Below are 24,004 nucleotides of genomic sequence, written 5' to 3'. Positions count from 1 at the left end.
TGGAGAAATAGATGGCAAACGTTTCTGATCTTCTTATTTTAAGCTTTCTGCTAGTGCACAAAGCCAAAATAAAAAGGGCACTGTTGTTGGATGTTTTCTTCGCAAGATTTGTGCCCTTGAAGTTTTAGTGCAATCTTAGAAGTTGGCTCAAATCTGTTTCACCTTAATGCCCTGGGAAGTTGAGAAAATTCCCTTTACGGACCACGACCCTCAGTTTGATCTTGCTAAATAGCTGCCCGTTTATCGCTACGGCTATTTGGCTTTATACTAAATCATTTTTTTCCAAATGATTATAAGCAGGCGTTGCAGAATTCGCTCTCATTTGAGAATGAAGCACGATCAAAGCAAGCAAAGAAAAACATCCCATCTGTTGCGGTCCACGATCGTCATTGTATCGCAAGGTGTAACAAGTCTGATAAATGGAAGCAGCGAGCGAGAGCCCCAACGAGAGAGCGATGATAAAATTCATTTTTCTCGCTTGTTTACCGTTGGGGATAGGTGTTTTTCTTTACTGGCACGATAAACAATCCACGAACTTCCAATAACAACAGTGTCCCCCAGGCTTGGAGCATGTTTAGAGGGGTTTTATCATGCACTACTATCCCCCCAATCTGATCAAACTTGTAGCAGTATACGATAAACAGTCTCTCATAATGTGCAGCATGTTATGATAGTTACAGAGAGCGATACGTGAGAGATTCTCTCAATTTTCTCAGGATTCAATCCCTGATTATAAGTTATACCCCCTGACATATTTGCCTGATTCCAGATGTAATTAAATATTTCATAAATGTATCTTACCGCCAAATTTTCCAAAAATTCGATTGAGGAAATGGAGGTGTTTCAGAAGGGTTGTACTAGTGATTTATAGAATATTCGACAGAGATGTTGGAACAAGTCGGAAAAGTTTTGATTACTAGGAAGTTTGACTTCATAAGCACCGAAAACCTTGTGAATGTTTGATGCATCACTATTCTTTATCTAGCTATTATGCAATAATAAATTTTAAAAACTTGGAAATACATTTAGGTTTTCAGGGAACGGTTTTCTGGGTGAATGTTTTAAAATCCATTAAAATACAGTCACGATCGATTCCATCCAGCGTACTTACCATTGAATCTTCATCGCCGGTGTTGACGTACACATAGTTGGGCTTGTTTGCTTCCTCGGGTTTCGGTTCAGCGCTTGCTTCTGGTTTGACATCGGTAGTGCTAACCTCCTCAGCTCCTTCTGCACCCGCTCCACTAGTGCTCGCAACGGCAGCATCTGACGATGTTCCCGCAATTGGGCCTTCGCCACTGCTGTCCGCATCTTTCTTCTCGGCTTCAGCTTTCTTTTCCTTGCGCGTGGTTGGAATCGGCGAAATCATACCCGACTCGTCATCCGAGAAGCGAAGCATCACGTCGTCAACGTATTTCTTGCGCTGCGTATTTCGAGCCGATCTCCGTTTGGAACTGTCGATATCCGCATCCGGTGGGGGTGAAGGAGGCGGAGTACTCACCAGATCATCACCTTCCCCATCTGATTCGACAGTCAGCCGGATTCGGCGAGATCGACTCTTCGAGCTGCTTCCACCACCACTTGGTTTCTTACTTCTGGAACTGGACGAACTCTTTTTCTTAGTTTCGCCGCTACCCGGTTCCTTCTTTTTGCTACTCTTTTTCTTCTTTGGAGTTTCATCATCCGGTCCCGCCGTTTCCCCTAAACTGTCTTCATTCTCTTGTTCCTTTTCCTTCGCCTCACTTTCCTCTAGTAAAGTCTTAACAGCAATCTTGGACACTGGAATGTCATCGAAATCAGTCACATCGTCCTTATCGTCCTTTTCTTCGGCTTCTTCCGGTTTGGACTCCTTATCGGGAACACTGGTAGCATCGGTTGAATTTTGTGAGTGCATTAAGGAAGCAAGTGTTTGATTCTCGTCCGCTTCGCTCGTAGCCTTTGAGAGATCTTGATCGTGATCCTGGCTATTGGTGTCCATAGACATGGAGTTATCGCCCTCGGACGTTCCCTTTTTGCCACCTTTCTTCTTAGCTTTACTAGGCTCCTTGGGTTCCTTTTTCTTAGGCTCTTTCTTTTCCTTTGGCTCTTTGGCTTTCTTCGGTTCCTTGGGTTCTTTTGGCTCCCGAGGCTTTCGTGGCTTTTTCAACTTTTTTCCGCTGGCGTCAGTTGAAGTGTCCAGATCGCCCATAGAGAGATTGTCTTGAGATTCGGTTTCGTTCAACGTTTCGTTGAAACTTTCCGATGTTACCTCCGCGAGCCCGGTTCCGGCAGTGACGGAATCTTCGGACACAGGAAGAGCGGTGACCGTCGTTTGTGTTTGTGATGTTTCGTCACCTGAGGTTACCAACGGTTGCTGTGGAGGCTGCGGTTGTCCGGGCACTGGCGTAGGAGTAAGGGAAGCTGCCGCGGCAGCAGCCGCAGCTGCTTCTTGGGCCAGTTTTTCGGCTTTCTTCAAACGGGGCTTTCGTGGTTTGCTGGAAGGGTTTCGACCTCGACGACCTGTTGTGCTGGTTACCTGCGGGCTGTCAATCATTGCAGACGAGTACATAGAATGGTTCTGCATCATACACTGGGGACCACCCTGGCATCCGTCGGTGGTTTCGTGCTGCTGAAGTACGGCAATTCTTTCCTGTAGGCGCATAACTTTATCTTGATTGTCAGCCATTGGAAGTTTGTAAAGATCCTGTAGTTGCTGTTGAAGAGCTGATCGCTCTTGAGCATGCGATTGGTAAGGGGTCGGATAAGAATTCATCATGTCTGGGCTCATCATACCGTGCATTCCAGGCCCATGAGTACCGTGCATCATGGGACCACCTGGGGGCAAATGCATTCCGTACATCGGTGGCGGCTGACCTGCCGTGGGACCCATTGGGCCATACATCTGCGGATGCATTTGCGGTGGCATTTGAGTCGTATTGGTAGGTATTGTCGTTGCTGGTGTACTGGTCGATATGATTTGCTCACCGGGCATCGGTTCCGTTTGATTGGGGTACGTTGCCAATGCCGCTGTCGGTAGCGTAGGTGTAGTAGTAGATGTCGGTACAGATTGTTCTGGGCTCGTAGTCGTAGTAGAGGCTGTTGTTATTTCCGGGGCTTGGAGTTCGGTCAACACAACAGACGTTATTGGTTCGGGTCCAGTGGCCGAATCCATGGAAATTTCAGTCTTTTTAGCATCGAAAGTTGGTGCTTGGTTCGAGTTATCAGAGTGGTAAACATCATCCCGCTTTTCGTTAGGTTCGGCATTTACGCTCTCCAAACCAAGCGTTTGACTGTCTCGAATTGTTTCATCCAAGGCAGCATCCGAGTTCAGCATTGAATTAGCCGTGCCATTGTTGGCCTGATTCATAGATTCGAAATCGGTTCCCGACATCAGCGAACTCGAAGATTTGCTCTCGTCGGTGTTGGATTCCGCCGGAGCAGGCACGATACTGTCCCGTGACTCTTCGTTGCTGCTGTTTTGTTCGGAGACGGAATGCCTCTGCTGTAAGCTGTCGGTTTCGCTTACGGCGGATTCCGGTATAGACCCAGCTGCTCCCAAGCTCGAAGGAGCTTCGTTAGCATTACTCGAAGTAAGACTGTCAATTAGACTGAGATCAGCTGACGGTTGCTGTGACTCGGTATTGCTGGCCGGTGGCACACTTTCGACGCTTGTAGCAGTCGGTTCAACTGACAGGGTTGAAATCGGTGGAAGCTCTACCGAGGAAGCTGTACTATTGTGTAGTTGCTGTTGTTGTTGCTGCTGCTGATGTGACGATTGTTGTTTAGATTGAGTCGAAACGGGCGTCACTGAAGGCAGCGACTGCAACTCGCTCAAATGGGGGGCTTGCGAAACAGACATGGGCTGATGCGTAATTGTTGGAGCAATCGGAGAGGCTACCGACGTTGGAGCACTCGGTATTGTGGCACTAGGTATGTGTTGTGATTGTTGCTGTGGTGTTGGGTGTTGTTGGTGCTGTTGTTGTTGCTGCTGCTGTTGAGATTGGCCGCTAGGCGACATCATCATCTCATCATTAAATGATGGAGACTGCAGCTGTTGGGCAATCGAGTGCGACGAAGGAACAGATGGAGTTGTTTGGGGAGGTTGCTGCTGTACGGACATTGGTTGCATTGTCGTAAGGTGTGACTGGTGCTGCTGAGATTGGGCTTGTTGTGCTGACTGAGATTGAAGTTGCAGCAGGTGTGAAGGTGGTTGAAGTTGCGTTAGCATTGGTTGATTTTGTGGTTGCTGCTGCTGTTGTTGTTGCGGGGGAAGCTGATGTGGTTGATGCATTGACGGTAGCTGCTGCTGCTGGGGTTGTTGTTGAGGTTGGGATAAATGGGGCTGGTGCAGACTATGTACAGTAGGTGGTTGTTGTTGTGGTTGCGGTTGTTGGGATTGTTGCTGAACCGATGGGTCAACGAGACTCTTATCATCTAGATTGCTATACTGCAGCCCAGTAGGAGGGCCTTGAGTTGGCGGTATCACAGGCATCGTTTGCGACACAGGCGGTATCAGACTGGAGATGTCGTTCAACTGTGAGATCTGTTGAGCGTGCGGAGGTTGTGGATGGGAGGCTTGTGACACATGTAAATGCGGAGCATGGGGATGCATCGGGGGCAGATGCTGGTTCCCAAGCTGTTGTTGCTGCTGCTGCTGCTGTTGCTGTGGTTGTTGTTGTGGAGGTTGTTGAGGCATGCCATGATGAGCACTGCCATTTATACCACCACTACCAGGTCGCTGAACCATCGGAGGCCACTGTTGATGATGCTGTGGGGACATCGGCAATCGTGGACCCAACGGAGAAAGAGGATTGTTCTGCATTTGCTGCTGATGTGGAGGCCCTCGGTACGCAGCGGCTTGGGAGTATTCCAAAGCTGAAACAAATAAGAAAGTGCTATTCGTGAATATTGAGTACATAAAGGGGCCGACCATATACCACGTTGACACATGAATCTGGGTTTTGCGCTGTGCACAAACGTAGGACATTTCGTCTATCCCGACCTCCTTTCTCAAATGTTCCCGTGGACTTGTTTTAGAATAATTGCTTCAAATATTACTACAAGATCAAAATGGGGTAGAACATTTTGCAGAACTAATAGTTAAATAAATTAATTTCAATAATTCTCGATTACTTTTTCAAATCGACGTAAGTAACTTTTATACGATTCTGAGAAAATCAATTAAAAAGAATCACAATCTGTCTACTAAAACTGTTTTAAAAAGAATCACCTTTTAAACATTTTTTCGCCGAGTACATCGCTGAAATTTTGCATACAATCTTCTCGCATTCAAAAACTAGGTAGTTTCTATTATTTCCCATAAAAAAAACATATAACAAAACAAAAAGCCGTTTAATTCAGTTACTTTCGACGTTTTTGTACCAGTGTAAATCGGCTCAAGTAGGGTAAAAGCACCGGTTTTGGCCAGCCTAAGAGAGAATGCCAATAAAAATTATATGGGAAGCCGTATTTATACTAAAAATATGTCAAATTGAAGCTTTCAATCCATTTTATGTATGTATAATATCGAAACTAAGCTTAAACTATGTTTTCGCTTTGAAAATCTCGTTGGTCAACATAGGCCACCAGAACCAGTTTCGGCCAGAGATTTAACTTTGGTTCCTAAATTGGCCAATCACATTGATTTCCTATGAGAGCGGCCAAATTAGGAGTACCCTGGCCAAATTAGGTGAATTAGAGTTAAAAATATAAGAAAAATTAGTTGTTTTTCTTATGTTTAGAATCAATTCGGACGAGTAAATGAATTTAGCTCTATCATGTGAATGTGATCCATTAAACACAAAAGGTTACATGCTGATTGGATATGTAAAACGGTGTATAATCCACTATATCTACAATTGGCGTATGGCCAAAACCGGTGATTCGTGGTTAAGTCACTTTGTCTCTCCATACAACGGAGCGGTGAAAGTAGCGATTGGGTTGCGAAAGTTTAAATTCTTACTTACGCCGTTTTGTAATTATGGAATTAAACGTGCTAAAAGTGAAAAATCTAGTTGGGTAAGAGCGGAACGTGTGGAGTTTCGTCTGCGAAACACGTAGGAACGATAAAATAAGTTTGTTCACTTTTCTGATTTGAGACTATTTGAATAAGTTTATGAGAATTTATGTTTGCGTTAGAATGTATGTTTACCCAAATATCATTTTTTCTTATCGTAGAACTGGTAAAAAGTGAGGTTACGAGTCACCCAAACCACCACCACCCCCGTGCGTGAAAAAAGTTATTTGTTTTAAGAAACAACAAAATTATTTTTCGAAATAAAAAGCATATTCATTCAATCAAAATATTTTGTTGCTAAGCCGTGAGTCAACAATACAATTTGTTGAGTCAATACAGAACCCTTCAGCCTTTACAATATATTCCTCTGCGTGTATTCGTGGCTCTTTTGATTCACTCCGATAGGTTTTTATCAAGCTTCAGAGCTCATATTTGACCACAATATGCGTCATATTGAAACACTTATTATTGCAAAAATTCAGACAATCCGGACGAGAAAAAACCCACGAGAAGTACCTAACACTAGCCGAATATCATAGGCCTGAATGACACAAGTCCGAATACGAGGAGCTCGACTATTGTTGTAGCAATATTTAACACGAAAGAACAGCACATGTTTCAAAGAAGGCACGATTTCACCTGGCTCTTTACTTGCTCATGGCGTAAAACGTCTTCTAGGTGATAAGTCTTGTAAAAATAGCCGATAATACTTGTGGCATTCGGGAAAGTGACGTAGAATCTCCTCCAAATCCCCCTAAGTTGTCCGGTGACAATGTCCACGTGGTATATGCATGGTTTCTAAGCTAAACAACTTACCTGCTGCAGCAGCGGAAGGCGGCATCACCATCTGTTCCAGCGCTTGCAGAGTGTTCACCGGCCCCGAGGCCGAAGCCGTCGTAAGCTTCGTAGCGGGCATTGACTGTTGCGGTCGTGGACTCTGGATGTTACCGCCAGAACTGGCCAGATGCGGGTGAGGTGACATGGTCGTGGAAAGCGTTGTTTGTGGTGCTTGCGATGTGACACTTCCGGGCGGTTTTGCTGGGGACATTACCGGCCGGGGAGACATCTGCGTGTGGGGGGACATTTGTGGTGGCCGCGGCGACATTTGGGGTGAAAGCTGAGGAAACGGCGCTCGGTACTGAGGGCTACTTCCGTGCTGTTGTGGTTGCTGTTTGGTGGCATTCGGTAGATACGATTGCTGCTGTGGGGCATTCGTACCATAACCGGGCACACTGGATAAAGTACTGTGAGACATTTGATGTCCTCCTAGAGTACTAGTACTATGGTGGCCTGCTGGCTGTTGATTGGCCTGAGATTGTGACATTGCTGTTGCTAACGCACTTGCGCTATGCATCAGTCCACCACTGGTTGGTTGCTGTGAATGAACCAAACCCGGGTGTTGATTCCCTAGCAAACTGTTCTGTTGTTGGCTTTGCTGCGAGTTCAAACTCGTCAACCCTGGATGTTGCTGTGGGTGTGCTTGTGTGTGAGATGGCTGACTTCCATGAGTGGGCTGCTGTTGCGTTTGTTGAGGTTGTTGCTGTTGAACAGGCTGCATTTGGCTTGCATGCATTTGTTGCTGCGATTGTGGTGTTTGACCGGGTATTGGTAGATGCGATTGCTGGGGAGGATGCTGTGGCAACTGTCCCGGAGGTTGCTGCTGTGGGGTGGTCATTTGATGTAGGCTTGTGGGAACCTGACTGGCACTCATATGCTGCCCGTACGCGCTCTGATCGAGCTGATGTTGGGTGTACACATGTTGCGAAGTTCGACCGGTGTGCTGTTGCATAGAGGGTGCGTATGATGCGTATCCGGTTTGGGCCGTTGCGCTTTGTGGTTGAACTACCGGCGCTCCCGGATACATAGAGTGGCCCGCTTGGGGATAATGCTGTGAAACACGTTGCTGCTGCTGTTGTTGGGGCTGCTGTGGCTGTTGTTGTTGCTGCTGCTGCTGAGTCGGTTGCTGAGGCTGGCTTAACGATCCGTAGCCCTGCTGTGGCATCATGCCGCCCATCATCGCTTGCTGTGTGGGGTACTGAAGCTTTGATGTGTCCTGCTGAGGATAGCCGCTCATGTGCTGCCGATAGCTGAAAAGGTTTGAAGTACGAGTAAAATGATTTATTATACAAATAGTAGAAAGTATATTTTTGATTTTTATAACAAGAACGAGAGGCGAATGACCGCTTTTGCGGTTGAAGCCTCGTTAAACCAACCAACGATTTTTATAACAGGAAAACACAAATCAATTGAACAGGATGCGTCATTGTAGTTTTGATAAGTTTGTGGGTATTGCAATTATTTTTTTGTCAGCAAAATAAGATAAAACTGATGAAATGAAGTAGTTTTTGTCACAAAGCATTTTGAAAAACTTAGTTTATGTAGGTGTCGGGACTAATAGTAAAACGCGTGTGGACTGTACATACTTTCACTTTATTCTCTTTTGCTTGTGTATTTGTAGGAACTTGAATCAAAAAACAAAAATAAAAGAACAAAATTCAATCATAGCGTTTTTCATCTCGTGTGTCACAGTCTGCTGCGACGTGTTGCCAGCTCGACGGAACATCCACCCCCGCCATTGAAGTTCTGGGAAGTTCAATTAGTTATCGCCTTATCCTCAGGAACATCCAGCGGAAGTACCGCAACTTTAGCTGTTGATCGCTTATACACACCTGATGTGGTTTTTACCGACACCACCCTTGTCACGTTGTCTTTGCCTGGGTGGACATCTACAACTCGCCCAAGTTTCCATTGAGCCGGTGGAACATGGTCTTCGCGCAGTAACACTAGATCACCGACCTTGACTTCAGTGTGGTTTTTGTTCCATTTGTGACGTTGTTGAAGTTCAGCCAAGTAGTCAACTGACCAGCGCTTCCAGAAATCAGATCTCATTTTCTGAATGTGCTGCCACCTTGAAAGTGTACCAGCCTTGAGCTGATCATAGCTTGGTTCAGGAATCGCGTTAATAGCACGACCGATCAATAGGTGGCCTGGTGTGATCACGTTGTAATCGCTTGGATCGGAAGACTGTGCTATCAAAGGACGTGAATTCAGCAACCCTTCGACTTGAACCAGCAAAGTGTGCCATTCCTCTTCAGTAAGCTTTGCTTCGCCGACAGTGCGCTTCAGGAAGTATTTAGCCGACTTAACCCCCGCCTCCCATAATCCCCCTACATGGGGTGATCGAGGAGGAATAAAATGCCAGTTTATTTCACGGGGCATTTTGAACTCCTCAAGTGCTTCAACCGTCTGTTGTTGACGAAGTAGAACGTAAAGTTCATGCAGTTCTGAACTCGCACCTGCAAAGTTCGTGGCGTTGTCACTATAAATGTCGGACGGAAGGCCACGACGACTAACGAAACGATGTAGGGCTGCTATGAAGCTCCTTGTAGCCAGGTTCGACACGAACTCGATGTGGATGCATTTTGTCGCCATACATACGAATAATGCTACATACCCTTTCTCGTATACTGGCTTGCGAGGATGACCTTTCCGAACGTAGATGGGTCCGGCAAAATCAATTCCCGTACGCTGGAATGGGTTAGCTTGAGTCACTCTGTAACTTGGCAAGTTTCCCATGTAGATCTTAGTATCTGTTGGATTGACCTTGAAGCAAATAATACACTTTCGAAGTTGCTGTCGGATGGCATTCCGACCGTTGATGATCCAAAACCGCTGTCTGATAATCGAAAGAGTACCGCTGGGGCCCACGTGTAGGTTTTCGTTGTGGATGGCTTGAATCAACAATTTCGTCACTGGATGCTCAGCTGGAAGTATCGGTGGGTGTTTCTGTTCGTAGTTCACATTTGCGTACTTGATCCTTCCGTTAACACGTAGAATTCCGTCGTCGTCGATCCAGGGATTCAATGTTCGCAGTCTGCCAACGTATCGCTCACCATCATGGTTGGTCTGGAGTTTCTTGATTTGTTGTATTTCCACAAATAGTTGCTGCTGCTGGACCATCCTGATTATTGCGGTTAAAGCCAATCTCATTTCAGTAACAGTAGCGAATTTCAAACTGTCACCTGCCGTTCGACGATTTCTTGCCTTGTTGATAAAACGGATGACATACGATACAACTCGTTGGAGTTTCCTAAAGGAACTAAACTTGGTGAGGACCGACATATCGTTGATCGCAGTAACCATTGCCACTCGAACTTCAGGTAGATTGTCAACTTCCTCCAGTGTTTGTTCTTCGAAAGCATTCAGCCGCAAGTAATCCGGACCGTTCCACCATATTTCACTTCGAGCTAAGTCCTCTGCTTCGAGCCCGCGGGACACGAGGTCCGCTGGATTATCTTCCGATCTGACGAAAAGGTACTCGAAAGACGACGTACGCTCTTGAACTTCGGCGACTCTATTTCCGACGTAGACGCTGAGTTGATGTGGAGCCTTTCGTAACCAGCACAAAACTATCTGCGAGTCTGACCACATAACCTTGCGATCGAAATCTATTTGTAGTGCTGCTTCAACTTGATTGACCAGTCGTGCCATGAGCTGGAAACCACATAACTCCAACCTTGGAATTGTAGCTTTGGAAGCAACGCGAGATTTGCTGGCCAGTAGTCGAACCTCCACTGTGTTATCTTCGAGGATGCTTCGGAGATACACACATGTTCCGAAAGCTTCCATAGATGCATCCGAGAAGGCATGTAGTTCTACTGCAATTCTTCTTGGTGAAATAATCAAGCGTTCGATTTTCAGATTCTTCAACGATTCGAGTCCATCTCGGAACCGTCGCCATGGCTCTGACAGTGTTGCAGGTACGTCGTCGTCCCAGGAAAGCTTGGATCTCCACAGCTGACGCATTAACAGCTTGGCAACCACAACCACTGGTGATAGCAGGCCCATCGGATCGTAAATCTTTGCTATCTCCGACAGTATGAAGCGCTTTGTAACCTGCTGAGCATGATCAGGTGGAGCGACACGGAATCTCAGCTGATCATTGGATGGGTCCCAGAGCAATCCAAGCGTGCGGATAACATTGTTGACGTCGTGTTGTTCGAATGCTACCTGTTTTTCACGTAACTCTTCCGGGATAGACGCTAATAGCTCTGGAGAGTTTGTGCACCATTTGTGGAGCTCGAAGCCCCCTTTATGCAATAGTGCCACCAGCTCATCTTGTATTTCAACAGCCTCCTGTGGACTGTTGGCTCCAGACAGAACATCGTCAATATAAAAGTCCTTCACCAATATCTTCGCAGCTTTTGGGAAATTATGACCTTCATCTTGAGCCAACTGGTGCAGAGTACGTGTAGCGAGGTACGGCGCAGATGCCGTACCATACGTGACCGTCGAGAGTTCAACGATCTTCAAAGGAACTGAAGGGTCTGTTCTCCAAAACACTCGCTGGAATTTCGTTTGATCCGGAGAAACGGAGACCATCCTGTACATTTTCGAAATATCGCTGGTGAACACAATGGGATGGATACGGAATCGCATGCATATGTTGACCAAAGAATCTTGTATGGTCGGACCAACCATAAGCGTGTCGTTTAAAGAGAGTCCAGATGAAGTCTTCGCTGATGCATCAAAAACGGTGCGTAATTTCGTGGTAGACGACGAAGGCTTCAATATAGCGTGATGCGGCAAAAAGTAACCAATTGAGGCATCTTCTTCTTCTCTCAAAATCCGACAGTGGCCGAGACGAATGTATTCTGCCATGAAGTCACAATATGCTTTCTTGAGTTCCGCATTTTTACTTAACTTTCGCTCCAAGTAATCGAATCGCTGCAAGGCATGCTGCCTAGATTCTCCAAGCTGATCGACGTTGGTTCGAAATGGTAGCTTTACGACGTAACGTCCTTCAGAATCCCTCGTGGTAGTTTGCTTGTAGTATTGCTCACATGCCACCTCTTCTGGTGACATTCGTGTAGACGTAGCAACTTCTTCGGATTCCCAGAATTTTTCGACCAACTTCTCCAAATTTTCTTCTGGAACCGCCACATTGCAGCGAACCATCTTGTAATTCGAGGACGAGGAATCGATGATACCGCCAATCACCCATCCAAACACTGTCTCCTGCAGGAACGGCAAATTTTCTGCAAGCTTAATCTTGCCGGACTTGAGGAGATCAAAGAAATGACCAACACCAATAAGCATATCGACCCGCTGAGGTCGGTTGAATGCAGCATCGGCCAATTGCAGACCTGGTGGCAACGGCCAGCTGGCAACATCGACAAAACTTGATGGGATGGGGCCTGTAATTCTCTTCATCACCAAACACTCTATCTTGCTCGTGAATCCGTTGCTAATAGCTTGAACATGGACGGACGCCGCCGCTGTTACTCTCGTAGTAGCACCATCAACTCCAATGACTTGCACATTCGCTGGTTTCCGTTCAACTTGTAGTAGGCCGGCTAACTTTTCGGTGATCAGATTGACCTGCGAGCCGCAATCCAACAAGACACGGCACGGTTGGGTAACTCCATCTCCGCTAATAACGTTCACAATAGCCGTACATAGTAGTGCTCGTTGTTGGTAGCTAACACAAGATGCACTAATCGTGTGCGTTGAAGCTACAGTTGTGTTTACATTCGAAGCCGGTTCACTTGCATTGATTTCTGGAGCATTTTGCGGTGTTGTAGACGTCTGCGCATTCACAGTACCAGTAGTAGTAACCACATTTGCATGAAGGGTAGTGTGGTGTCGCTTTTTGCAGATCTTGCAAGACATCGCAGAAGAGCACCGGGCCGTCGTATGTCCTTTCCTTAAACAATTGTAGCAGACCTTTGCTTGTTTCGCCTTCTCAAATCGTTCGCTCGGATTCAGCTTCAAGAATTCCTTGCACTGGTGATTGTTATGGGACTCTTCACAAAAATTGCACCGAAGCTCTGCAGACGCTGCGAGAGTTGTTACCTTCATTGGTGGAACTTTTGCTGCCGTAGTGGAAACGGGCTTCTTCTGTTTTGTTGCCGTTGAGTTCTCTTCAATTCGCTCCAAGATTTGACATCGCTTAACGAGGAAGGCAGTCGTTTCTTCGTATGTAGGTACTTCTCCGTGCGTAATACTGCCTTCCCAAAGTTTTCGGGTCTCCAAATCGATTTTCGATGCCAAAATGTTGACCAGCAAAACATCTGAAAGTCCGCTTACCTCGTATTCGTGGAATTTGAGCGCTTCGACGTGACGTTTGCAATCGTCCATCAAAGTTCGTAGCTGCTTGCCGCTTTCGGCCGTCATCGCCTTCAGGTGGAGCAATCCGTTAGCGTGTATGTCGACAATCTTTCGCACATCCTCGTAACGCTCCGTGAGGTATTCCCAAGCTGCATCGAAGTTACTATCGTTGATCGTCTGCTGGTCGATCACGCCAGCAGCATCGCCGATCAGACACTTGTCAAGGTGGTAAAGTTTTGTTGCGTCCGACTCTCCAGGGTATCTGTTGATAACGTCGGTGAAGATTGCCTTAAACCTGAACCAGTTTTCGGCTTTGCCATCAAATGTAGGCAACGGGGTATTCAGCAGAGGCGATGCTCGCACGGGATGTATTTGCTGGACAGGAACATGTACCGGATCAACATCCTGATTAGCGGGACGGTTTGCTTCTTGCTTCACTCGTTCCAATAATCGACACACTAATGCTCGCACTTCGTTGTATAAATCTTCGAATTCAATGTACTTCGCCTCCTGTTCTTCTGCACTCGCCGGTGCCAGGGCATACAGCTTGTTTTGGAAGACATTGAAGTCCTCGTATGCAGCGTCGATCGTTTTCAGGTGCGTTCGAAGCAGAAATTCGTCGGGAGCAACTTGTTCCTGCACGACTCGCTGTAGGGCGTTCCTGATTCGCGTGAGCTTGCCTTTTACAGCTCCTCGCTGATAAATGACAGCTTGAACCTCCTCCGCCATTTTCTTCAAGCGCTGCTTTTCCGCATGCGAACGCTTCTGATTTCCAATCGGAGTGCTAAAAACGTCTTTCGCGAAATCCGACTCATTCGTGGGCGTAGAAGTCATGTACGTAAAAATCCGTTCGCGAAACTTGCAAAATCGACCGAAACTTTTACGAAAATCCGGCGCTGTAGGACCAAAATGTCGGGACTAATAGTAAAACGCGTGTGGACTGTACATACTTTCACTTTATTCTCTTTTGCTTGTGTATTTGTAGGAACTTGAATCAAAAAACAAAAATAAAAGAACAAAATTCAATCATAGCGTTTTTCATCTCGTGTGTCACAGTCTGCTGCGACGTGTTGCCAGCTCGACGGAACAGTAGGCAAAATCATGTGAATTCTGTTTGATAATGAGATTTTTCAACATTCTTAGTAGAAATGCCAAAAATTCACATTTTTCATTTTAACGATAGAGTATGAAATTTTTCAAAATTTCAACAAGTTTTCACTGTGGATACTATTAGTAAGATGTATTTCATCGTATGAGCAATGAGATTTTATGCAAATTAGAATTTTTTATTGTGTTTCAGTCGAAACCCAAATGCACGGTGAATGGATCCTTTTCAATATATATGGTTCCTTTTTCCTTTTTTGCATTAGTGTAAAAGGCATGAAATTATTCGGTAATATTAGATTTATTGTTATGCCATCATTAAACTACTTCATATTTAGTTTTTGAGTGAACATGGAATGGTTTGGACAATGCAGTCAAACCTCCTATAACGATTTTAATGAAGAAATAATTATTTAGCCAATTTTCAAACTTTTTATGGTTTTTATTGTAAATGAAGATTTGAATACTCATAAAAATGAGTGCACACACCACTATCAACATAATTGCTCCATCAACAACGTTTCTTCAAGATAAAAAAATGCAATCATGACGAAAACTATACGCACGGTGAATGGTGCACTAGTGTACACGGTAAATGGTGACATGCACGCTACGTAGTGGTATTCTAGCACGCTTCAAAAAAATTGGAAAAATTATATAATTTTTTGAAGTGCAAATTTGTTTTAAATGCACGGTGAATGGTAGTAGCTTGACGGTAAAAACACCAAAAATTCACATTTTTCATTTTAACGATAGAGTATGATTTTTTTCAAAATTTCAACAAGTTTTCATTGTGGATACTATTAGTAAGATGTATTTCATCGTATGAGCAATGAGATTTCATGCAAATTAGAATTTTATTATTGTGTTTCAGTCGAAACCCAAATGCACGGTGAATGGATCCCTCTCAGTATGTATGGTTATTACCGTGCATTAGTGTAAAAGGCATGAAATTATTCGGTAATATTAGATTTATTGTTATTTCGTCATTAAACTACTTCATATTTAGTTTTTGAGTGAATATGGAATGATTTGGACAATACAGTCAAACCTCCTATAACGATTTTAATGAAAAACATAATTATTTAGCCAATTTTGAAACTTTTTATGGATTTTATTGTAAATGAAGACTGTTCCACTTAAAAATGAGTGCGCTCGCTATTAGCAACATAGTTGCTCCATCAACAACGTTTCTTCAAGAAACAAAATTAAATCATGGTGAAATCTATACGCACGGTGAATGGTGCACTATTGTGCACGGTAAATGGTGACATAGAACGGTACAAGGCAACCTTAACATGAGATTTTCAAACATAATTTTTGAGTAATTTTTAGTTATGCATCACTAGTTTCAGATTTTTTTCTAAATTATTATATAATTGTACGCTACGTAGTGGTATTCTAATACGCTTCAAATTATTTGGAAAAGTTATATAATTTTTTGAAGTGCATTTTTTTCTTAAATGCACGGTGAATGGTAGCTTGACGGTATAAATATTTGTGAAACAGTGAATTAAGAAATCACTGGAGAAATCACTCAAACAAAACATCAGAGGAATCGTTGAAGACAAATACCTGCAAAAGATTCCTGGGCATACACTTGATGGAATTTATGGAGAAATCCTTTGTAGAATTCAGAAAATATCCTAGAACAATGTGTTGGAAGAACTCCTGAGAAAACTTCTAATGATATTCCTCAAGGAATCTTTTGAGGAATCCGCAGAGAAATTACAGGAGGGATCTCTGTTCAAATTCTTGGAAAAATGTCTTGCTACATAAGGATTTCTTAAAGAGTCAGATAATGCAGGTAATCCTGGAAGAGTTCTTGGAGAAACCCTAGGAATTCGAGGATAATTCTCTAGATAAATTATTGGGGGGATACCTGTAAAAAATCAGAATTCAGGAATCTATGGAGAAATTTTCGATGGAGTCCGTAAAAGAATTCCTGAAGCATCCCCTGAAAAATCCATCGATGAATTTGTGGAAGAATCTCTGTAGAGATTCCTACCGAACCGACTAGTATGGCACAATTTTATTTTATTCAACATTTTTAGGATTATTTTTCTACCTGCGTAAAAATACAAAATAAGCGGCCGCCGATACCTCATTCGACGTCGGCATGACGTAAAGTTAAAGTCAGAATGCGGATCAGTGAAATGGTTGTCGCACGCTTAGCCCATTGTGCAGAAACATGTATAACATTGTATCTACGCAAGATCATATGGGATAGCACAAGTAGGTCAAAGTTAAATATATTACGGCACAGGCAGGCCCGGATTTAGGGGGGGGGGGGGGGGGGGCAAAGGGGGCAATTGCTAAGGGGGCCCCCCCGTGGAATTGAAGTTTTATATTTCAAATAAAAAAAAGGGTTCAATAACTTTTTTCTTCAGAATAATCGATTAATTATTTGTATGAAATAGGTTTTAAAAGAAAACTCCGTTCCACACGGCTATTCATCAAATATTATCGAAAGCGCGAGATAGTCCGTAAGATCATAAACCTAACATCAGCGTTTAGCATGTTTCCTTCAAATGATTTTGTTTTAGCTCCTTGCAAACGATGCCTCGTTCGATCCAACTCTCCGGTGCACAGAAAAGGAAAACTGCCAAGCAAAAGGCAGACAAGGATGCAGCAGTGCTCGCGAAAACTCCTCGTCTTTCGGAGTTTTTCTCTGCAGATTCAAAATCCGAACATGATTCAAAGCTCCCTTTACCTGAGAACCACGCTGTCTCATGTAACGATCCAACGGTATTAGAGCAGAACCTCCAAAGTTGTAGTGAAGATACCGCTGGGATGCTAAATGAACGTGTTGATAAAATGGAACCTGGGACTTCGACAACCTTCATTGAATCAGTATCTAGTGATCCTGCTGACTGGTTCCCCATAACAGATAAGCGAGTAACTTTGTTGGGCAAATCTTCAGCGCTGAACCAGAACAAAAATGATTCAGATTCCTACCCGGAGTCACGACGAATCTATCCGTCAGCGGATGGTTCTTCGGCAGATATTCATCGTTTTTTCAAAAATTCCATGTTTTACACTAGACGTGATAATGGCGAACATATTTTGAGAAAATGGCTAATCTACAGTGTCCCCAAAGGTATTTTCACTAATTGAAATGAAAACTTGCATTTATTTTTTTTTTACATTAGGGTCTGTTTATTGCTTGTACTGCTCATTGATGTCATTGGGCCGAGATGCATTTTCCAGAGAAGATGGGTTCAATAATTGGAAGAAAGCAGAAGAAAAAATGAAAGTACATGAGCAAGGCCAAAATCATCGAGAAGCTGTACTGAACTTCAATCTTCGATGTTCGGATTCATGCCGCATTGACAAAGACCTAGAAAAACAAACAAACGAAAAGCGGAAGTACTGGCGAGAAATTCTGCGCCGGACTATTGCAGTTATCACCTTTCTGGCGGAGAGAGGCTTGGCGTTCAGAGGAAGTGACGAGATTATCGGTTCTAAACACAACGGTAATTTTTTGGGGATTATAGAACTCATTGCAAAATTCGACCCACTTTTGATGGGCCACTTACAGAACTTTGGGAATCCTGGAAGTGGACGAGAATCATATTTGTCGTCTTCAGTTTATGAAGAAATTTTGATGCTGATGGCAAAGCGTGTGCAAAATCATATTGTGATGGAATTGAAGGCAGCCAAGTACTTCTCTGTATCTGTGGATTCTACGCCAGATTTGACGCACACCGATCAGCTAACAGTTATTTTACGGTATGTCGTTTCTGGACATCCGGTGGAGATTTCTCACATTTTTGCAGCCAAATTCTCATAAAGCTGGAGACTTATCTACCAGTTTGTTGGAATACTTAGAAAAACAAGAAATTGATTTCAATGATTGTCGCGGACAATCTTACGATAATGCTTCTAACATGGCTGGTCCGTACTCAGGAATGCAGGCTCGTCTTCTTGAGAGAAACTCAAGTGCTGTTTTTGTGCCTTGCGCAGCACATTCGTTGAATTTAGTAGCCCATGCGGCTGTCTCTTGCTGTACACATGCTGTTGGTTACTTTGGCTTTGTTCAGAAACTGTATACGTTCTTTTCTGCATCTACCTGGCGTTGGACTGTGTTGGAAAGTAATTTGAAAGACAACGAAAGGAAACTTACCATCAAGTCCCTTTCTGATACTCGTTGGTCTGCACGTGCCGATGCAGCAGAAGCTTTATTGGAAGGATACAGTAATATTCGAAAAGCTTTGAAGCACATCGAAGATACAAAAGACCAGTCCCCCACAACATAATACGAGGCACAATCTCTTGGAGAAAGAATGGATCGCCTTGAAACTGTGTTACTGACTCAAATCTGGAGTCAAATACTATTACGATTCAATGAGACAAGCAAGGCCATGCAGGGCGTTCATGTCGATTTGAAAAAGGTGGTTGATTTGTATGATTCGCTACATGTGTTTCTGCAAGGAGAGCAAAGCCGTTTCGACGATTTGGAGCAATCCGCAATTGCACTCTGTAATAATGCAGAATACAGACCATCCAAAGGACGACCCCGTAATCTATCTGAAGGATCCAGTAAAGAAAACTTTAAGCGCCTCACGTTCAATGTCATCATTCAACAACTTCAACAAGCATTAAAAAACAGAAGGAAAGCGTACCAAACGGTGTATGACAAATTCAAAGCTATTGTTGATCTATGCAGTCTTTCGGAAGCAGAGCTACGGGTTGAAGCAATGAAGCTGGTTTCTGCATATCCCCATGATGTAACGAATCTGCTGGCGGATGAAATTGTTCAATTTGCTGCGTTCGCAAAGATAAGGAAGTGTCTCACATCATCTCAACAGGCAGTTTTATTGTACGATGAAGATCTTGCTGATACGTTTCCAAACGTATATATTGCTTTGAGGATATATCTAAGTTTAATGGTTACTAATTGTTCCGGAGAAAGATCTTTCAGCAAGTTAGCGTTGATTAAAAATAAACTACGGACAACTATGACTGACGAAAGGTTAATTTCACTTTGCTTGTTGAATATCGAAAGCGATGTTCTAAAATCGATTGATTTTGAAGAATTTATCAACGACTTTTCAAACGCGAAATGCAAAAGACAACGATTTGCCTGATTTTGTATGTTTTTTTTTAATTATTTTTGTTACTTTTATATTTGAAATAAAACAATAACAACATGAAAGCTGGTGCAATTTTTCATCTATATCACTGAACTTTGTTCGCCAATGGGCCCCCCCTCGCTAAATCTGACCCGGGCCCCCAAGACCGCAAATCCGGCACTGGGCACAGGTTTGCTTTTTGCTTTGAACTTTTAAGGTAAGCCGTTAAATGTTGAACGGTTTAATTTCTCACTAAAGCTAAGTATGCTGTTTCGCTCATGAAAAGTAAAAATTTCTGCCCAAGAAATGGTCAAGAAATTTCCTACAGTGACGGTTTAATTTCTCACTAAACTAGAACAACCCGTGTTTTTCTTATGGGGAGTTTATAATCTAGTGTTCAACGGCGACCTTTCCCTATAACATGTAGAATTGTAGAATAGAGTAATGTAAATTTTGAAATTTTGGCTTTGAAATACTTAAACGATCCTTATTATGGTAAATAGCATCCTCCCAAAGTTTGCAGGGGTTTGGAAGAAATTTGGCTGTGCACACACCATTTTAAATTTACATGGCAATTACTATGGAAGAGGCAAACCTTCTGTGTTCGTCCTCTCACTGATCGTCATAATAATCTATGAAAACGTGAACAAACTTTTCTCATGTGAAATCCTTGCAGCTACAACTTTGCCAAAGATCACATTTTAGTGAGACGTCAGGATAAATTGTTATTCATCATCAAAAAGTGGATTTGCTTCACCAACTGCTAAAGTGGGTCATGCTTCACCAGCTGTTCAACAGGCAATAGTGGTGCTCCTGACGGAAATAATAGATCAAAGTAATTTGGGCTACTATGTTCTACAGCTAAAAAGCAGTGTCGCTCTGAAAGTAATTGAATGATCAGTCATGTTGATTAAGACCTGAGAGAGAGGAGACAGCTGGCTTAGATTGCGAGCTCCCAAAAGTCACGGGAACCTGTCATCAACTGTCACTGGAAAACCGCACATTCGAAGGGCAGAGCGTGAAAAACCGTCAAAATTTGGCCAAACTAAAACTGGATATGATTGAAAATTCAGATTGTTTTCCTGTGCTCTCGCATCTAAAATCTTTGATTATTAAAATATTGTCGATTGGATTCAAATTGCTATTGATTTTTTTTTAATTTATGATCTTTTTGATAACAAGTGAAATGTGAAAATGGTTTTCACCCAGTTTGTGCTCTCTGAACCATTGTGCACAACCCAAACATGAGAAGAAGAAATCAAAGAAGCCGAGAAAACAAGCCAGTTGTCAGTGAGCTGTCTCCTCTCTCTCAGATTAAGACTATGTGATCGTGATGACTATGTGATGACGAGCAGGTAGAGGATAGAACACAAAAGGTTTGCAATTTATATAGTAATTTCTATACAAACTTCGAATGGTGTGTGTACAACCAAATTTCTTTCAAATCACTTCAAATGTTGGGAGAATGATTTTCGTCATAATTAACACCGTTTAAGCATAGTAGAGCAAAAACTACAAAATTTGCATCAGTCAAATGTAGAATCTACATTGTAGATTAAGACAAAACATTAAGATATATACAACTACAATGTACGATTAAAAGGACGGACATCGGATTGAATCCATGGCTCCCTGGTTGCAATACATAAGCCATAAACATTAGACTGCCAGCTTCATCATACAAAAATAATGATCTTCTGTGGCATAGAATCTATGTATGAATCTTATTGAACACTATTTTGCCACGCTTCGACTTTAAAAAAAGAAGTTCGATAGTAAATGTCCACTGCTTTCTCAGGAATCTAATGTCGAACTGCTATTGTAATTTTTGTAAGAACCAGTTAGTTGTATTGGTTCACGATTAAACTAGCATCTAAACATTTGTCAATTGTTGCATCCTGTCTTGACTGTGTGACGAAATAGTTATGAAATTCTTGGACCTAATATCGCAAACAGACACAACACTTACCTGGTAGGCGTCTGACGCTGGGTGGGCTGCGGTGCCTGTGGATGCCCGTAGCCCATGGGAGCAGCGTACGGATTGGCCTGCGGTGGCGGAGGCGGCTGCGCACCCCACAGACTGTCCCCCATGCCACCCATCGCGGCGTTATGATCCGGCATCGAATACATGTTGTCCGTCGTGGCTGGCTGATAGGCAGGATACTGAGACTGTGGCTGCTGCTGTTGCATCGGGTGTGGTGCCCGATGCCTCGCGTATGGTCCACCGGCGTTCCCTGGCGGACCCATGCCACGAGGGGCTGTCGGATCGTATCGATAGTATGCGTCCCTAAAGAATCGGGAAGGCACGAGCACAGAGAGAATTTGAACCAATTAGATATGCGTGTACCACCGAAACAGAACCATCCGAACTCTGAGACATTTATGGAAGAATAGTTAGAATTGGACGATATATTTAGCCAGAGCACATCGTCTCATGAAAAGCCGCATGAAATCTAACAACAATCGATCTGGCTATAAATAGGTTAAATTGCTCGCACTCATGTCTCGAATGTCCCCGTTCGAATGGTTTCGTAATCTCATGTGCGGAGCCAGCAAAGTTCAGTTCTACGTATGGAATAACTAATCGCTAAAATGAATATATCGCAAAAATACTCACATTATTTAGGTTACAAAAAATTAGCTGGACTGCCACAAACTATCGACGTCCGGTCCTAACTACGAAAACACTACTACCGTTGATTTCGGTAGGTTTTATTTTTGCCGTTTTTTTTTTCTGCGGTTGCTAACAAAACGTTTAGCAATTTAGTGAAAAAATGCTATCCGCTTCACTTGTATCTTCTGACTGACTCATTGGTTGATGTCGGTGCTTTTCCTATCGAGAAGAAAATCGATTTGCGAATTATATGTAACACATGTTTCAGAGAGTTAATTCTTGATCGTTCTAAATTCGTTGCTTGGTGGTGTGTTTCACTTTCAATTCAATTTACGAAGTGGTTGTTGGTGTAATAGCGCTAAAGTATCGTTAATTTAAATAACATGAAGCAATAGATAACTACGGCTTTACGTGACACTAAATCGCAATGCTACGCCGGGAGATGAGTTTGAACCTGCAATCAAACGAGAAAGGAAAAAAAAGGACTGAAATTAATCACAAATTGAGCTGTGTTGACATTAGAGCGAAAATTTGCATTTGAAGTACCGAGCAAAAATCTAGCAAATTGATGAGTGAGTGAGTGAGTGGTTGTAAACCGAAAGGCACAAAATGATCACCTTTCTCAGCTGTGAACTGAACTGTGTGCAGTTGGTGGGATGGCGACGTGACGACATGAAAAATAAATGCAGTTTTGTTTGGTGATATGCGCAGTAGTGTGCTTTCTTTTTGTTACGCTGGCATCCGTCGCTGCTCCCCCGTTTCTTTCTACTAGTTTGCACCTTTACAATCGAGACGAGCCGCCATTCTTGACAACTGGACAAGGTGGTGAAATGCAAATTCCTGCGATTCGAACGTTGATGTTTCTGCGTTTCGATTCAACTATATGTGTACGTAATATAGAAGCCAATATTATTTCTGCTTTAAGAATCTCATATTCGCGCTACGTATTACAATTAGGTATTATTCAATTAAGTATTCAGTAAGTGATTTCTTTAACCATCTGTTTCCCATGGCAGTTCCAGAGCTCCATTGATTTTCGACAAATCGAATCAGATGAATATTATGCAATAGCCACAAGAAATGTGGGGGTCCGGGGCCAATGTTTTGTGGGGGGCCTTTTCCCTGGGAAATATGTTTATACTTTAGATATTAAAACTAGATATTTTCAATGTTCTTTGTGAGGTTTTCATTATCAGAAGTCCGACAACTTTATAACGTTCAAAACTGCTTGAAATTCATTATGAACTTGAACCAATTTTAAATTCAAATTGACTAACGTTTTCTCTAATATTGTAGGGCAAGTGTACCATTAGTGGTGCACCTAAGGGAAAACTGCTAAAACACGGTGTTAAGATCATGAAATATATGATTTTAACGTATCATTCGATAGATCTCAAATCCTTCTATCATTCAAATGTATAAAAATCACGATTCATTTGAAATTTCCCTGCAAAAAGCCTTGTACCAATAATAGGAACACTGTTCCTTTAGTGGAGGTATATTCTAAGGATGGTTCCTTTAGTGGCGCAAACCATTGATTTCTTATGGGACCCTCCACTATGGGTACTGATGCACCACTTGCATTTGCAAAGGAGCAAAATAATTGTTTTAAATAGTTTTACGATTAAATTTCATGAATATTATTCGATTACTTGTATCATTTTCGCATCGTACATAATACAAAAATATCACATAATCATTTATTAGCGCGAAACATGCCAAAACACACTACCTCCACTATTGGAGCTACCTCCACTAAGGGAGCGTTTGCCCTACGTGATATCTTTGTATATTTTATATGTTTACAGGTGAAATTCAATGTTTTTTTAGTTATTCATCAACAATAAAACACATTCGATGATTCCTTTTTATATTCAAGCTGTTGAGCATACAGATTTACTTAAAAAATATATATATATAAAGAATTTCAGAGATTTCATCTGAAATACTTTCAGGGACTCATACAGGGATCTGACTAGAAATTCTTCTAGAGATACCTCTACCAATTCTCTCAGAAAATTTGCTTTTTTTTTTCAAAGTATGCTCACTGGATTTCTTTCAGAATATTCTCCTTGAAATCCTTGAGCACTCCAACGATACTACCTT

General features: G+C 42.9%; 1 protein-coding gene across 11 annotated transcripts in view; it reads right to left on the bottom strand.

The window, feature by feature from the left end:
- The window catches only part of LOC5573942, a 126,099-nt gene that overhangs the window by 45,588 nt on the left and 56,507 nt on the right, over positions 1-24,004 (bottom strand). For 8 of the 11 annotated variants that reach the window (XM_021847697.1, XM_021847704.1, XM_021847708.1 and 5 more), the window contains 4 exons: positions 21,902-22,352; positions 21,254-21,571; positions 6,812-8,082; positions 1,112-4,854 (listed from right to left, as the gene is read on the bottom strand). In XM_021847697.1, the coding sequence (XP_021703389.1) occupies positions 1,112-4,854; positions 6,812-8,082; positions 21,254-21,571; positions 21,902-21,903 (5,334 nt within the window). In that variant the 5' untranslated portion in view covers positions 21,904-22,352. The remainder of the gene's footprint in view (positions 1-1,111; positions 4,855-6,811; positions 8,083-21,253; positions 21,572-21,901; positions 22,353-24,004) is intronic. The other 3 variants (XM_021847700.1, XM_021847698.1, XM_021847703.1) reach the window with 1 other exon arrangement.

This window comes from Aedes aegypti, chromosome 2, assembly GCF_002204515.2.
Source record: "Aedes aegypti strain LVP_AGWG chromosome 2, AaegL5.0 Primary Assembly, whole genome shotgun sequence".
Lineage (NCBI taxonomy): Eukaryota > Metazoa > Arthropoda > Insecta > Diptera > Culicidae > Aedes > Aedes aegypti.
The sequence above is the reverse complement of the archived record's forward strand: the minus strand, read 5'-3'. Positions and strand labels throughout refer to the sequence as shown.